This window comes from Pleurodeles waltl, chromosome 4_2 (assembly GCF_031143425.1).
Source record: "Pleurodeles waltl isolate 20211129_DDA chromosome 4_2, aPleWal1.hap1.20221129, whole genome shotgun sequence".
NCBI classification, from domain to species: Eukaryota; Metazoa; Chordata; class Amphibia; order Caudata; family Salamandridae; genus Pleurodeles; species Pleurodeles waltl.
Genome location: NC_090443.1, coordinates 567,288,426 through 567,303,747, shown reverse-complemented (window position 1 = coordinate 567,303,747; position 15,322 = coordinate 567,288,426). Strand labels below are relative to the sequence as shown.

General features: G+C 44.0%; 1 protein-coding gene across 1 annotated transcript in view; it reads left to right on the top strand.

Moving 5' to 3' along the window:
* CRB1 (crumbs cell polarity complex component 1) overlaps positions 1-15,322 on the top strand; it is an 829,565-nt gene that overhangs the window by 689,686 nt on the left and 124,557 nt on the right. Inside the window, exons 8-9 of the mRNA XM_069232126.1 lie at positions 125-290; positions 13,876-14,794. Coding sequence (XP_069088227.1) covers positions 125-290; positions 13,876-14,794 — 1,085 coding nt within the window. The remainder of the gene's footprint in view (positions 1-124; positions 291-13,875; positions 14,795-15,322) is intronic.

Here is a 15,322-nt window from a genome sequence, read left to right as displayed (position 1 = left end):
AGCCTGGCTTCCCACCCACCCTTCTCAAGCGGAGGTGATGATCAAGCTGGTAAGCACTGCATATTCCTCTGCACTTCTTCCCCACTGTGACATGCTCATCTTTTCTATAATTTTCTCAATTCAGTACAATCCTTGCCAAAATGGAGGTGTTTGCTACTCTCTCTGGGATGACTTCACCTGCACCTGCCCTCCGAATACAGCAGGACGAGCTTGTGAGGAGGTGAAGTGGTGCGAGCTCAGCCCATGTCCCTCAGACACTCGCTGTCAGCCTGTTCCTCGTGGATTTGAATGTGAGTTTGTAATATTGTTTTCTGATTTTAAGTAAAGGTTTGACTCTTAGAGAATCATTGCAAAGTGAATGTCTGCACAGAATGCTTACTCGGAATGACGAGGAGTTAAGAGTGGAAAATTTTTATTACAAGACACCAAGTGGTGTGGTAATGGTCAGCGGGATGTTTTCTACAATGAATCATATCCTTATGAATAAATGCTGCTCCACCTCCTTAATTGTCTTCACAGTCAAAACAGACAATAGAGTAATGTAGTCAGGAGTACCAGAACAAATTTTGAAATCGCCTTTGACTTGGGTATCTGGAAGAACTAGAATGTCCAGGTCAAGAATAACAACAGTGTCAGAAATTTCCAAACAGTGCTCAGCTGCGGAAGGGCAGGCTGTTGTAGTGTTTTTTTAACCATTTTTATTGAATTTTCAGAGGAACAACTCCATATGTCATATATTCCTGGCTTAACAGCAGAGACTCTCATATATAATACATCTCAATGTATGTAAGTTGTTATAGAGAGCTTGGATCATGATATGGAGAAATACTCATAACACAAAACACCCTATCCCACCCACTTTGCCCTCCCAATTGTGGTACTGATTATGTGTATATGTAATCCTATATCAACTCATGTGTTTTAGGGGGCTATGCATTGAGGAGGACAGCCAGCAAGACCCTTGTGGAATAGTACAGTATAATCATTAATCAACAGAGGTTGGGCTAGTAGGGGGACCTTCCATTTTATGACGTATAGCGTGCAGTATGGCATTCCATGCTCGAAGATCGTCACCTAATTTTTCTGTCTGTATGCATACATTTCATATGGATTTCCTCCTCCACTCCCCACTCATTCTTATCTCTAAGCCATGCTGTATGGTTACGGGGCTCTGGAAAGAGCCAACAAAGAGCTAAGTGACGTTTCGCTAATGTAAGATAGAGGAAGATACATTTTCTACTAAGTGTTCTCTTGGCCGAGTTAGGTATGAGACCCAATATAGCTTGGCTTATAATTAACTGAATGTGCCACATTGAGGTTCTATTAATGTCCTCCAAAATCTGCTCCCAATAAGGGAGCAATTTCTCACAGTCCCATACCATATGTAGGAAATTGGTCCCAGGAGTTCCACACCAAGGGTAGGCATCCAGTCGCGTATTATAGATTGCATGTAATTTCAGTGGAGTGAGGTAAGTTTGATGTAAAAAGAGTATATTGCATTAACTTGAATCAGGCGTTGCAACTGGCCAGTCTCACTCTGGTAAAAATATTTACCCAGTCCCCCTCGGATAGCGGTTCCGGGACCACCTACTCCCATCAGAGCTGAACTCACAGTGGGGTAGATAATTCATTAGTGCTCGATATGTCTGGGATACCAGGCGCCGCTCCCCTGCCATTGGTAGGAGTGTGGAGAGTGTAGCAGACGGTGGGGGGCATCTGGAAATGATGGCCATATCTCCCTGTCCATCGCTGAGATTTTACAGTACTGTAAGAATCGACCTGGCCATTCAACAAAAGGTGTCACACGCCTCCGCCATTGAAATAAAACGTCCCTTCGGGTAAAGATCCTCTAGGGTGGTGCAACCTCCCTCCCTCCAGTGGTGAACCGACATAGATTCTGCAATTTTGCAAAATGGTGGTAGGGACCACAGAGGCATAACAGGGGCATAGGGTGTGTGATGAACTACCCTGGTGACTGCGTTCTCCCAAATACAAGCTACTTGTCGAACCACATATAGGGTGTTCAGAGGTAATCTGGTTCCCCTCATTATGAGGGATGGCAGCTCTTCCATCTCGCAGGAGCCTTCCAGTGGTTGTTTCTCACAGGAAGCATCTGGTGAGAGCCAATATATTGCATGTTGCAGGTGAGCCGCCATGTAGTACAATTCAATATTCAGGACCTCCAACCCCCCATTCTCCCATATGCGCTGCAAGGTAGAACACATATGTACCCATAGCAAATCGTCAATAATACTGTCTCTCTAGGGATCATATAGAACGATCCTTGTAATACGAGGAAGTATGAACATTTTCGCTATAGCAATTCTTTCCATGAGCGACATAGGCAGTCCCTGCTGGCATTTTACAGAGGCCTGGAGATCCACCTTTACTCTCCCTATATTAAGTTCATTAAAAGATTGTGCTGTGGGTGCCAGCCGGATTCCCAAATATCGCACATCCATGGTCTCCTAATGGTATTGCCAACTGTGGGATGGTCTTGAGGGCCCGGCCCATCAGTGAGCCCAAAGGGAATAATTTAGACTTGGAGGGGTGAACTCTCAGAGCTGAGATTCTCTCAAAATACTGCAGCAGCAGCATGAGGTCGGACACTGACGGGTTGCGCAAATATACCAAGGTGTTATCTGCATATAGGGACCTACATGTATGTTCCCACCAGTTGGGATGCCCCATGGGTATAATACTTGGCGAAGATGTGCCTCTAATAGCTCCACAGCCAGCGTGAAGAGTAACAGTGATGGGGGGCATCCCTGCCTCGTCCCCCTATCAAGAGTACAAATTGACAAGACAGTTGTCCCATGTTTTCACCCGAGTACATGGCTCCATGTAGAGGATCTGGACTCGTATATAGGCTGTCCCAAACCCAAGTCTATACAACACCTGCCATAAATATTGCCAATGCAAAGAATTTAAGGCCTGTGCTATATCTACAAAGGCTAAGGCCATTTCCTCAGATGAGATTGTATGGAATGATAGACATGGGCTAGCCACCGTAAATTATGTAAAGTACTGCGTTTCGGAATAAACCCGGATTGGTCCGGGTGCACCAGGGAGGAGACAAGGTAAAAGGCGGAGGGCCAAAGTGCCATTCTGCACTTTAACGTCAATGTTCAGTGGCGATATTGGTCAATATGCCGATAGTACAGTGGGGTTCCTGTTCCGTTTAGGAACCATAATTATAAGCACCTTGTGCATTGTGGGAGGAACCGACCATGATTCAAGGATTCCCCAAAGACTTCAAGGAGTTTATCCTCCAAAATATTGGCAATGCTACGATACAATTCCGCTGGGAAGCCATCATTACCAGGAGTGTTCGATTTTTCAATCGAACAGATTACTGTAACTAACTCCTACTTAGTAATAGTGCGGTCAAGATTCTCATGGGCCTCCGGTGTCAGCACTGGGAAAGTCACCCGTGCCAGGTATTCATCAGTGTCCCTTATATGTATAGATGGTGTAGGGGCATAACAGGCACTAATGTGTGAGCGAAACACATCATTGATAGCTCCTTGGAAGTAGATTGTTTGACCATTGGTGCCAGTTATGGAAAGGGAAGGATTTTGAGAATTTTTTTGCCTTACCAACCTAAACAACATCGCCCTGGTCTTATCGCCTTCAGCGTGAAGAGGCTGGCGATGGACAGTGTAAAGATGTTTTTCCAAACGGCCCCATCCATCTAGTACCAGCTTGCAGATTTTATTCCATTCCCCCAGGTAATCAGGTCTGGCCGGGAGTTCCTGTTCAATCCTCCGCAAGTTTTTCCCTGGGGTTTGTATATCCTTCTCCAATTGTTGCCGATCCCCATAAAACATCTTAAGACATACACCACGAAGGATGGATTTCATCGCATCCCAATCTGTGGTTCTATTACCTGAGGTACCTCAGTTTTCCTGAAAGTAAAGGACTACGGACTGCTCAATTGTCTGTTCAAACTGGGGGTCGGCAAGGGCTTCTGCATGCATGCGTCACAGCGGTATAAGTGGATGCCTGCGGTCTGCCCCAAGATCAAAAGGAACAGAGAATGGTCTGGTAGGAACCTTGGAAGATACACTATGTTATCTACTGCAGGGGTTAAACTCTCTAAAGTAAAAAAGTAATCCAGACGGCTGTAAGTGCCTGCTGTGGCAGTATAACAGGAGAACTGTAGCTTGACAGGGTTGCAGACTCTTCACACATGAGAGTCCCATTTCCCTCAACAAGGAACAGAGGTCAACAATATGTGGTTTAGTGTGAGGTCTGAGTGGTGGGCAGACCAGATCTCCATTAAGGACACTATTTCAACCCCCCAATATCACCTCAGCATTGAGAAAGGGAGTGGCTGCCTTTGCTACAGACATAAAAAAGGTGGTGCAATCCAGATTGGGGGCATACACATTAACTAAACCGATTTCGTGACCATTAAGCAAACCGTGCACAATCACAAAGCGGCCCTTGGGATCTATGATGTGATTCTGATGTACAAAGGAACACACGGGGCCACCCATATCAATACCCCCCTGGCAAAGCTCGAAGGGGACATGGCATACAGTTGTCCCTTCCATCTTCTATTAAGGGACCGGATGCATTCTCCCCAAATATGTGTCTCTGCAAAAAGGCTATGGAAGATCTATAATGTTTTAAATAGGCATAAATCTGTCTACGCTTCTCCCACTGAGCGATACCATGGACATTCCATGTTATAAATTGAGTATGGGGGTCTATGTTGTGGTGAAAAGGTAAGTGTACATCTCTCATTCCCTGCTAACATTCCCCTCATTTCCCCACGAGTGACAGAAAAATTAGCTGAGTGTTGAGGAATGTGACACCTACGGATGCACAGAATATGAACATGTATCCCAGAACCAATTCCCGCATCCTAAACTATAATACCCAAATCCCCCCACCCACTGGGCAGCCCTGCAAAGTACACCCACCTACCCCGAGGCCAGTAGCGAACCCAGAGGAGCCACCCCATTACTGTGAATACATAGAATCAACAAAAACCACAAATACAACTATACATAACCAATAATGTCAACCTTAGTTGCGAAGCTAGAGGATCCTGGGGGGTGGGACGCAGTCGCGCTCAAGCTCCCACTCTGTTATCTCCATGCTTATAGATGGAAACTCCCATCTCTCAAGGGACATATGATAGGGAAAAGGAGAGGCAAACATAGACAATAGCATCATTTACAACAGTCCCATTAGACGTGCCCCACGATCCCACTCAAAGCAAATTCAGGATGAAGTGATAGCATGAATATTTTTGGGAGGTGAGCTCCCCACATGTCAGTTTGATAGAAAAAAGCAAGCGTTCAGGATTTGCCCTCCCTCAGGGACATCAGTCTATCTGCCAAGCCAGAGCCTGCATTGGAAATATATGTCAAATTAAATCAGTAACCATAATCAGTCTCCACCAAAACATAGGATGATCCAGGAGCATTAGAGAATTGCTGGGATGAGTCACCCGGGCTACCCCAATCCCTGGACTCCTGCAAAGTACCATCTGGGCACACTCTAATCATACTAGAGGAGCAGCCACCACCGCCCCCTCCCCCGAGACTGTTGATGGCCTGGGCAGGGCCGCCGCCCCAAGGCTGAGGCAGAATCCCTGACCCGCCGGGGCTGGTCTTGGTCCTACAGCTGAGGCAGCAAGTCTAGGCATTTGCACACCTCTGAGGAGCTATAGAAGAAACATACCATCCCTTCATGCTTGACACATAGCTTGGCAGAAAACAACAGCCTATTTTTCAGGTTTATAGCACGCATTAATTGTTTAACAGCTAGAAAGAATTTACGTTGGTCCTGAACCCACCGGGTGTAGTCTGGGAAGATAGATATCAGCCTCCCCTGAAAAATCATGAGGATCGCTGGGCCTCACCCAGTGGAGGATCGCGTCTTTGCTACGAAAATTGAAAAGATGAGCAATGATTGCTTTAGGAGGGGCCCCGGCCCTATGGGCTCTTTTAATGGTGAAGAAATTCGACAATTTCTTGGGCTTGAGCGATGTTGTTATCCATTCTTCTAGAAATAATACCATGTAGGGACCGTCTGCGTTTTCAGGGAACCCCAAAAAGCGAAGGTTGTTCTGGCAGGACCGACATTCAGCATCCTCCACCCTGTCGTCCAGGCATGCTGTCAGCTTTTACAGATCCAACACCGTAGAGCTGCAGAGCCTCCAAGTTTTTTTCTGTCTGCGCCAGACCCTCCGACACATTGTGCAGATCCCCAGGAAGTAGATTGACCTCAATGGCCACCACATCAATTTTATGTACCATCTCAGCCTTGGAGCCCTGTATTACCACCATAAGGTCAGTCATGGCAGGGACGGAAGACTCGTCTTCCCCCTCCCCAACCCCCGGTGCCGCTGGGGGGGGCCAACTCCTGAAGGCATCATGTCCACCACTGGGGGTGGTATTGCCTGCGTGTAGTTTGCATCAGCTTCTGGCCCTTGTCCTTCACCATCTTGTCCCTCTCACACAGCAAGCGCCTAGAGTTTAGGGTGTCCACTCAGCGTGGCCAGAGTCCAGTGTGAACGCTCCAATTCACAGGTCTCAGGATCCCTCTAGGATGTGTAGAGTAGACCACAGCATCGGCTCTCCATCTGCAGTTAATGGGGTCACCTGGTGCAATGGAGAACAGCGCAGTACAACAATGACTACCACTGGGCTGCCATTTAGGATCCCCAGCATCACCAAGTAAGCATGGGGACCATGGGTGACCCCCCCCAGCCGTGCTCCAAGGATCCCCACTGGGTATTGGGCAGCACACCCCGCACCATCACGCCGTCATGCCGGCTCATCACCCAGGGCCCTGGGACCCCGGGCCATCACTCGGGTACTCCACACAGCCCAGTGCCCGCAAGGAGATGCCTCCTCACCCCCAGGCACCGAATCAAGCCCGTTCTACTTCACCACAGGTCATAACGTGGAGCCCCAGGGTGCTCTGCAAAGAAGGAGGGCCACTCCGTTTCCTCCGGCTCAGCGGGTGCTCGCTAGCCCATGTCGCTGAGGCCACCCCTCGCTACTCGCTCCTGCAACTTGTCGACAGGGAAGCCCCTCCATGCCTTAGGACATCAATCTCAGTTGGTGCTGCCTCCATCAAGCCCCCATCAGGGTCACCCATCGTGTCCTCCAAAGCTGCCCACACAGCCCCACGAGGGCACCCCAACTCAGATGAGGCCACTCCTCCACGCCGGGCCCGATAGGCCCTCCACGCTGCGGCAGTTCGCTGTGTTGTTTCTGTACTCTCTCGACCACCATGCGGGGACAGGGGCATCCACACCCCCTATTTCATTAGTGGGAGGCATCTGGAGATGTGACGGGCCAGGCGGGCATCAAGATACTGCAGGATAATCCTGAACAAAGACGGGAGCTCACAGGGATGCGACTAATCGCTGTGAAAGAGAGAGGCCATATTTATGTGTTGTACACCATTAATGTGTTAAATGGATGCTGTTTCCATATTCTATCCAACCTGCTCTTGCATATTCCCTCTCCAAATCAGTGTCCAGTCACAAAACCACACTCCTATTCTTCCAGGGAGAACTGAGCGCATGATGTGGATAATATAGTGTGGTTAATATTGTGTCTGATAGGATTGTGAATGAGGCTTCCCAAAGTATAATTTTTAAGGACTTCCGCTGAAAGTTCTGGAGGATGTGTCCAAGTACTTTAAACCATTGTTCAAGAAATGTTTAATTTGTTTTGTACAATCTCCGAGTGCAGTTGCTGAGGAAGTAATGAAAGATGTCTCTTACCTAAAGAAATGGGTTAGTGTTTAATGAATTTCTTAAGTCCTAACTATTATGTTGTTTCTGATTTCCCAAATGTGACCTTCACTATGATCATGCTATGCTGAATTTGCAGGCTCTGTTAATATAATAGTGTGTTTGACTATATAACCTTCTGTGCTCCAGTAGTTAAGGCGGTGGCTATTACTCGTATTTATGCTAGTGCTGTGGCTCCTCTAGATTTTTGGCCTTCCTGTGCAATTTGCCTTTCTCATTTTACGGTTTGCCTTATTGCCCCATGCACTCTCTCACAACTCCTTTGGGATACTTTGCTATTTTGACATGCTCTGTTATGCTATCAGTACTTTTTGATTGTGGTATTTTTTTTTTTTTTTTTGAAAATGGTGAATTTATGATGCATTATTTTCCTGTACTCTGATAGTTTAGGATGATTTTGTTGCTTTAATAACATCATTTTGCCCTTTTTCTGATCTAGAACCCAGTCCTTTATGCACTCTGTGGCCCATATTTATACTTTTTGACGCAAAACTGCGCTAACGCAGTTTTGCGGCAAAAAAATTGCGCCGGCTAACGCCATTCTGAAGCACCATGCGGGCGCCGTATTTATTGAATGACGTTAGCCGGCGTTAGCCGCCGGCACTGTCTGGTGTGCGTTAAAAAAAACGACGTACACCAGGCAGCGCCGGCGTAGGGGGAAAATGGCGTATGGGCGTCCAGAAATGGTGCAAGTCAGGCTGAGGCAAAAAAATCGCCTTAACCCGATTTGCGCCATTTTTTTACGACGCCCATCCCCCATTGAAATGACTCCTGTCTTAGCAAAGACAGGAGTCATGCCCTCTTGCCCAATGGCCATGCCCAGGGGACTTCTGTCCCCTGGGCATGGCCATTGGGCATAGTGGCATGTAGGGGGGCACAAATCAGGCCCCCCTATGCCACAATTTTTTTAAAAAAATAATACTTACCTGAACTTACCTTAATGTCCCTGGGGTGGGTCCCTCCATCCTTGGGTGTCCTCCTGGGGTGGGCAAGGGTGGCAGGGGGTGTCCCTGGGGGCAGGGGAGGGCACCTCTGGGCTCATTCTGAGCCCACAGGTCCCTTAACGCCTGCCCTGACCCAGGCGCTAAAATCGGGCGCAAATGCAGGTTTTTTGGTCCCGCCCACTCCCGGGTGTCATTTTTGCCCGGGAGTATAAATACGACGCATATGCATCGGAGTCATTTTTTAAGACGGGAACGCCTACCTTGCATATCATTAACGCAAGGAAGGTGTTCACGCAAAAAAATGACGCTAACTCCATGAACTTTGGCGCTAGACGCGTCTAACGCCAAAGTATAAATATGGAGTTAGTTTTGCGTCTAATTTGCGTCGAAAAAAACGACGCAAATTCGGCGCAAACTGAGTATAAATATGCCCCTGTATTTTTTTACTGTTTAACTCTTCTGTTGATTTCATGATGAGGAGTGCTGTCTTTAACTGCTGGAGCAGACAAGCGTTCTGGATCCGAATAAATAGTCAATTTTTGGTTAAATCAATTATTAGGGTTCAGATGAATATTGGGTTCCGGCTCTCACAAACTTGTAAAGCACACAACTCAGAGAGGAGCAGATGTTTTAGAAAAGGGATTAACTTAAGGTTCAATGGCTACTTGAATAAAACTATTCTATTTCATCATCTTAGGTAAAGGAAAAGTACGAGGTGGTCTGTTATCAGTAATATCCGAGATAGAGATGTTGAACGGGGCTTGGACTTTAACAAAGTTTGGAACAGAATATGAGTGTTCATATAATTTAACAAGCTGCAGAAGTTCCCTATCACTGAGAGAATACCTCATTCTTAGGGGCAATTATTGTGGTTTGTTTATATTCAAGCTAGCCCAGAAATTATTCCCGTTTATGGTCAGACAGTTAAGTTAGTAACGCAGAGTAGGGCAGAGGTCAGTTTGTCAATGATAAGTGACATTTAAATACTAACCCTGTCATTAAAACTATGGTTGTAGAACATCCACAAGTGTCATAGATTTTCTAAACCGCTTAACTTCACTTGTGAATATAAATGTCTGGAGAGCCTGATTCCATGACTCAGGGCCTTTCAATTAAGCAAGACAGTCTATCAGAATGGAACAGTTAAGCAGCCCAGTTGCCTAACTTCTGCTAACACCATTGACATCCCTGACTTTGTGAAATTATTTCCTGCATTTGTACAATAACTGAGGGGCAATCTGTCAGTTTAGGCTTTGGTACATGCATGGAATCTATAAACCCAAGCAAAATGAAAGTTACCCAAAACTGTCTAAATGGAAACAAAGTATTTTCAATCAAATGTGTTTATATTATGAAAACAATTGAAAAGGCTGTACTCATGATGAATTTTACACTTTGCTAATCAATGGAAAGATTAAAAAGACACACTGGGCTTTCCAAGACCTGTAGTATAAAATTGCTCATACAATTACCAAAAATATGTTAGACACAAAAATATGTTGAGTTTCGGGACCAAAATAAGGAGAAAAAATACTAAAGAGAAGAGTGGATGGTTTTAATTAAAAAAGATGAGTGCCACATTGAAGAGAAAAGTTGTAATTGCGTTGTTGTATTCTTCATGGCCTCAAAATCAAATGCTACGTGTACAATAAAATAATACACTTATGTTTTTTTGTATTTTTTTGTTGTCTTTGGGTGTGTCAGTGTAGAAAAAAAGAAAAGGAATCCGAACCCTTCCCTTTCTACTACTTTTTATTGTTATCATAGTTTCTAGTTGAGAAATATCATTAACCTGTCCAATACGAACCACAACTGTTTATGATATTTTTTATGATAATTTATTGAATACACTGAGAAATCTGAAGGATTGGGCCCATGGATAGTGATATATGTTGGCAATAATGGTATGCAAAAGTCACTGTCTAGCATGTACCCTCATCTGGGACCAAAGTGAAGTCTTAGACAAGATCAGTCTTCACATGGTAAATTTTGTGCAGTTGATAAAGGTCATGGGCCTTATATCCACGTACAATGATCCTGATATACAGATTGATAATGCGAGCACAAGGGATGATTTTGCAAAACTTAAAGTGTAGAGGATCTTCAGATGTTGACAACTGGCAAAGAACCTTTTCAATATTGGCAAATTTTAAAGAACTCTGGTAGTAGCCATTAGGGGTGGGTGATAAATTCTGCTCCATGAAGTTGGTAGATTTTTGGCCACTCTGCATTCAAACCAAATACTGCCAACAATCGTGTGATGGAGTTTTTTCTCAAGCATGGCTCACCAATTGTAAGTAGGCAAGAGTGAGAGAGAATATGCATATCCTAGCTTGATGTTTTGGGTGCTTGGAGGGTGCCCGATGAGATTTTCTCACTGTGAACGGCCGGGGGTGGTTGCGACCGTTCATGGTGAGAAAGCTCAAGTAGAAAATCTACTTGAGCAGTAGCAGCTAAATCAACTCTAGCATCAGCATAGTGCTGTCCACGCTTATTTTGAAGCACTGAAGCCTGGTGCTAAAAAAAAGTGTAAGCAGTGCAAAGTGCCGATTTTCACCTATTAATGGAATTCTGCAGAATTTCCCAGAGTTTTCCTGTAACTCTGCAGAATTCCATGGAGTGAAACTCTGTGAATTCAACCCACCCGAGTAGCCATATGAATCAATAATAAGCACTTCAAATCACTGAGATTCTCTTTTGTAGTAGAAACTACTAGAAAGCTGGCAGTTTAGTCTCTCACAGCCGATCTCAATTGTGGCTCTTTTCTATTTTCTGTAATGTGGTATCTACAGATCCATCATGACTGTCATCCTACCTTTCTGGTTGACAAGCTCAAACTCCCAAGTGGCTCTCAGAAATCTCAAAACCAGGATCTTATCAGACTACAGACAAAAGGAGTGCAGAGAAGAAAAAAGTAAGGCAACAGACCTCCATCAATATTTCCAGAATGTGGAATGACATCCACACATTTATCAGGACTGCCCCAGCCATGCTTCAATTTAGGAAAGAGCTGAAGACATACCTCTTTAAGGAACACTACATCAGGATGCAGTAACTGTACTGGTTTGCTCTTAGAAACAGCTACCCCTCATATAAATTACCTATTTCCTTGCTTTACCCCTGTACAGCTCTCCTCTGCCATGTAGTTTGTCGTGGCCTTTCTCCAAAATTAAGTTTTGTTAGGCTGGAATTCTTCAAATTGAAAGTTTGCCTAGATGACAGAATGTCTTGGAATTTTGCATCTATATATTCCATAGTGTGGAGTGCATAAAAAAAGCAGTTCCACTGTGCAAAAATACCACCACTCTCTCACATTACATAGTCAATCTAATTATGTAGTATGGGTGCTTATGTTTTTTAAATTCAGCATAATTTAACCAACTGGTTTCACTAAAGTGTATCAAACAATTGTGCTCATTTTCTCAATGTTAATTAGACAAAAATAAATAGATTAATAAATAGTTAATTTCATATCTTTGGAATGGCAGTTTCTACTTGAATTAATAGCAACAATTTCCTAAGCCATATTTAAGTGGTGATGTGAAAAGTGAAGAAATGTAAATGATTTACTTTTATGTGTAAAGTGGAAGGGAGTAAGAGTGAGTGACAGTGCGGGAGAATAAAAGAGTGAGTGACAGTGCGGGAGAATGAAAGAATAAATTAGAATGATTGTTGTGAAGGAGTATGAGTGAGCCAGAGTGAGTGAGAATGAATGTGTTGTCCAGAGTAATCACTTAGTTATGACATTTAAAGTAATATTGGTTCAATGACAGTGAGTAAGAGTGATTGACAGTGCAGGAGAATAAAAGAGTGAGTGACAGTGTGGGAGAATGAAATAATTATGAGAAAGATTGTGGGTGAGTGAGAACGAGTGAGTCAGTATGAGTGAGAATGAATAAGTGCTTTCCAGGGATTTCACTCAGTTATGACAAAGTAATATTGCTTTAATGGAGAGAAAAAAAATAATGGCCCCACACTCTGGGAGAATACTCCCATGGTACCGAAGGAGGGGGGAGGGATTGATTTATTTTTTTCAGAAAGAAATTAGCACTTTGGGAGTTTGTTCGTGAAAAACAAAAAGTTGGATATGCGGCTGCCTGAAAGACAGAGGTCATGCAACAACTTTTCAGTGCCTTTAGAGTACTAGCCATGGCGGATACTGCTCTTAATTTGGCTGGCAATACTCTGGCCAGGATGGAGGAGGAGATCAAATCGGCTCTTGATAAAGTATCCAGATTATTAACTGCAACAATATCGGGACAGAAATCATATGCAGGTAATTGTACTTTACATTTAAGTATCCTGAAGAGATATATATCATCACGATATATAGATGTGTTGTTAAGAATAGTAAATTAATAATTACCTAAACATACTTCTCATCATAATATTGTCAAAGTCGTTATTCTGGTGTCGATATTTATGCAGGATGACATTTAAAACTCATTAATCAGGTAGGACACAAATTGATACATTGTTCCTACTTGTTTGTGATGTTCTTATTTGTATGTGATTTTAGAGTAGCTCTATTTGTTGTCTTTTAAATTATAGTGTGTTGTATTAAGTCTATTAAGTGACTGTGGTAAATAATTATTTTTTTAACTATGAATAAGTAATTGTTTTTTTATTATTTAAACTTTTCCCACTGAATTATCTTTATTGAATGTGTACCCTTTCTTTTCTGTGATGGTAATGGCTAATGAGTCCAATGACTTTAGATGCATCACACATGTTACTATTCTAAACAATTACTGAGCGGTTGGAACGTCTGGTGAAACCCCATGCTGGAAACGTTGCATCTATAAAGTAGTCGTTTGTGATGGCCCATTATTTCGTTAGCATGATATACAGGTATTTCCACCATTGTTTGATACTCAGCACGTGCTATGCAGTGTCGGTCTGATTAGAAAATCAAGTGCAGATAACAGAACACGATATAATGTTGTATAGCACTCCGTGACAGGGCCTACTGTATTGTGTGTGCCACAATATCAATGTTGCCTGATTTTAAGCACAGGCTCCTCTCAATCCCATTCAACATAATTGCTGGATACTTACTACGTTGCTTTCAAATATTTTAAACCAGGTATGCACAAAAATAGTTTTCAAAAACATTTCTGATATGCTATATTTGTTCTTCCACAGGTATCACTCATGCAGCTTTTAATGGCAAAAACAGCATAATATCGTACAGAAGCAATGGGAAAATAACTCGGGACCTCACCAATGTCACCTTTGGGTTTCGGACGCGAGACACTGAAGTGGTTCTACTGCATGCTGAGAAAGAGCCTGAATTTATCACTATCGGAATTCGGAACTCAAATCTATTGCTGCAGCTCCAGAGCGGCAACAGCATCTACGTCCTGAGCATTTCTAGTCTCCAGCGCGTGAACGACGGGAGATGGCACCGAGTCACACTCTTCATGACAGATCCCTTGTCGCAGTCATCAAGGTGGCGCATGATGATAGATGGGCAAAAGGACATTGTCACCAGCTCTGTCAGCACCGGAAATCTGAACTTTTTAAGAGAGGATACAGACATTTATCTGGGTGACAAAGACTCCGGCGACGCGGCTGGGCTGACCGGCTGTCTCGCGGGCTGCCTCAGCACGATAGAGCTGAGCGGAATTTATCTTCCTTACATTGAAAATTCCGCCCTCCACATGAAAAAACCTCAAGATGAGCAGTTCCTCAAAATGTCCCCAAGCCCTGTCACTACAGGCTGCTTGCAGACTGATGGCTGTGCGCCTGACCCCTGTCTCCACGGAGGGGCCTGCGAAGATCTGTACAGCGCGTACCGGTGCACTTGCCCTAAAGGATGGGGTGGAACACACTGCGAAACCAACCTGGATGAATGCCTTTCCAATCCTTGTGTCCATGGCAACTGCTCGGACAGAATTAACGCCTACGTGTGCAGGTGCGACCGTGGCTACACAGGTGTCCATTGTGAGCGGGACGTTGACAACTGCCTAGGCCACCAGTGCCCCAACGGGGCTACCTGCGTTGATGGAATTAACAGCTATACCTGTGTGTGTCCTGGGAACTTTACAGGGAGGTTCTGCAAGTAAGTAATGCATGCACGTGAAGTGTGCAAACTCCCAAAAATTTCTTGTGCTGTTTATATGCGCAACTAGAGGTGCTTAGATGAATTTACCCGATTTCATGCGATTTTAATAATCTTGTGTAAGGAAGATAACGGGAAAAAGTAATATATTGTTGAAAAGCACTCTTACCTACACATATCAAAAACAATTGCACATAGCAGATGCAGTTTTGTAAACTTTAATTAGATTTACCACCTTATATCAAAAGGGCAAGGATTCCTCTTAATTTAGATCCAGTGCAGTAAAACCCACAACCAATCCATAACGTCACCATTTTGGAATCTGTGGCTCTCTGTATTATTTTTTGCCTCAGGATATATATATATATATATATATATATATATAATGTGTGTGTATATATATATATATATATATATATATATATATATATGTATATATTAACTTTTGTCTACTGGCTCTGCTGAGTTGCTTACACACATTACAAGTGTGGTATTGTCAACTCAGGGGTGTCAAAAGTAGACTGAATG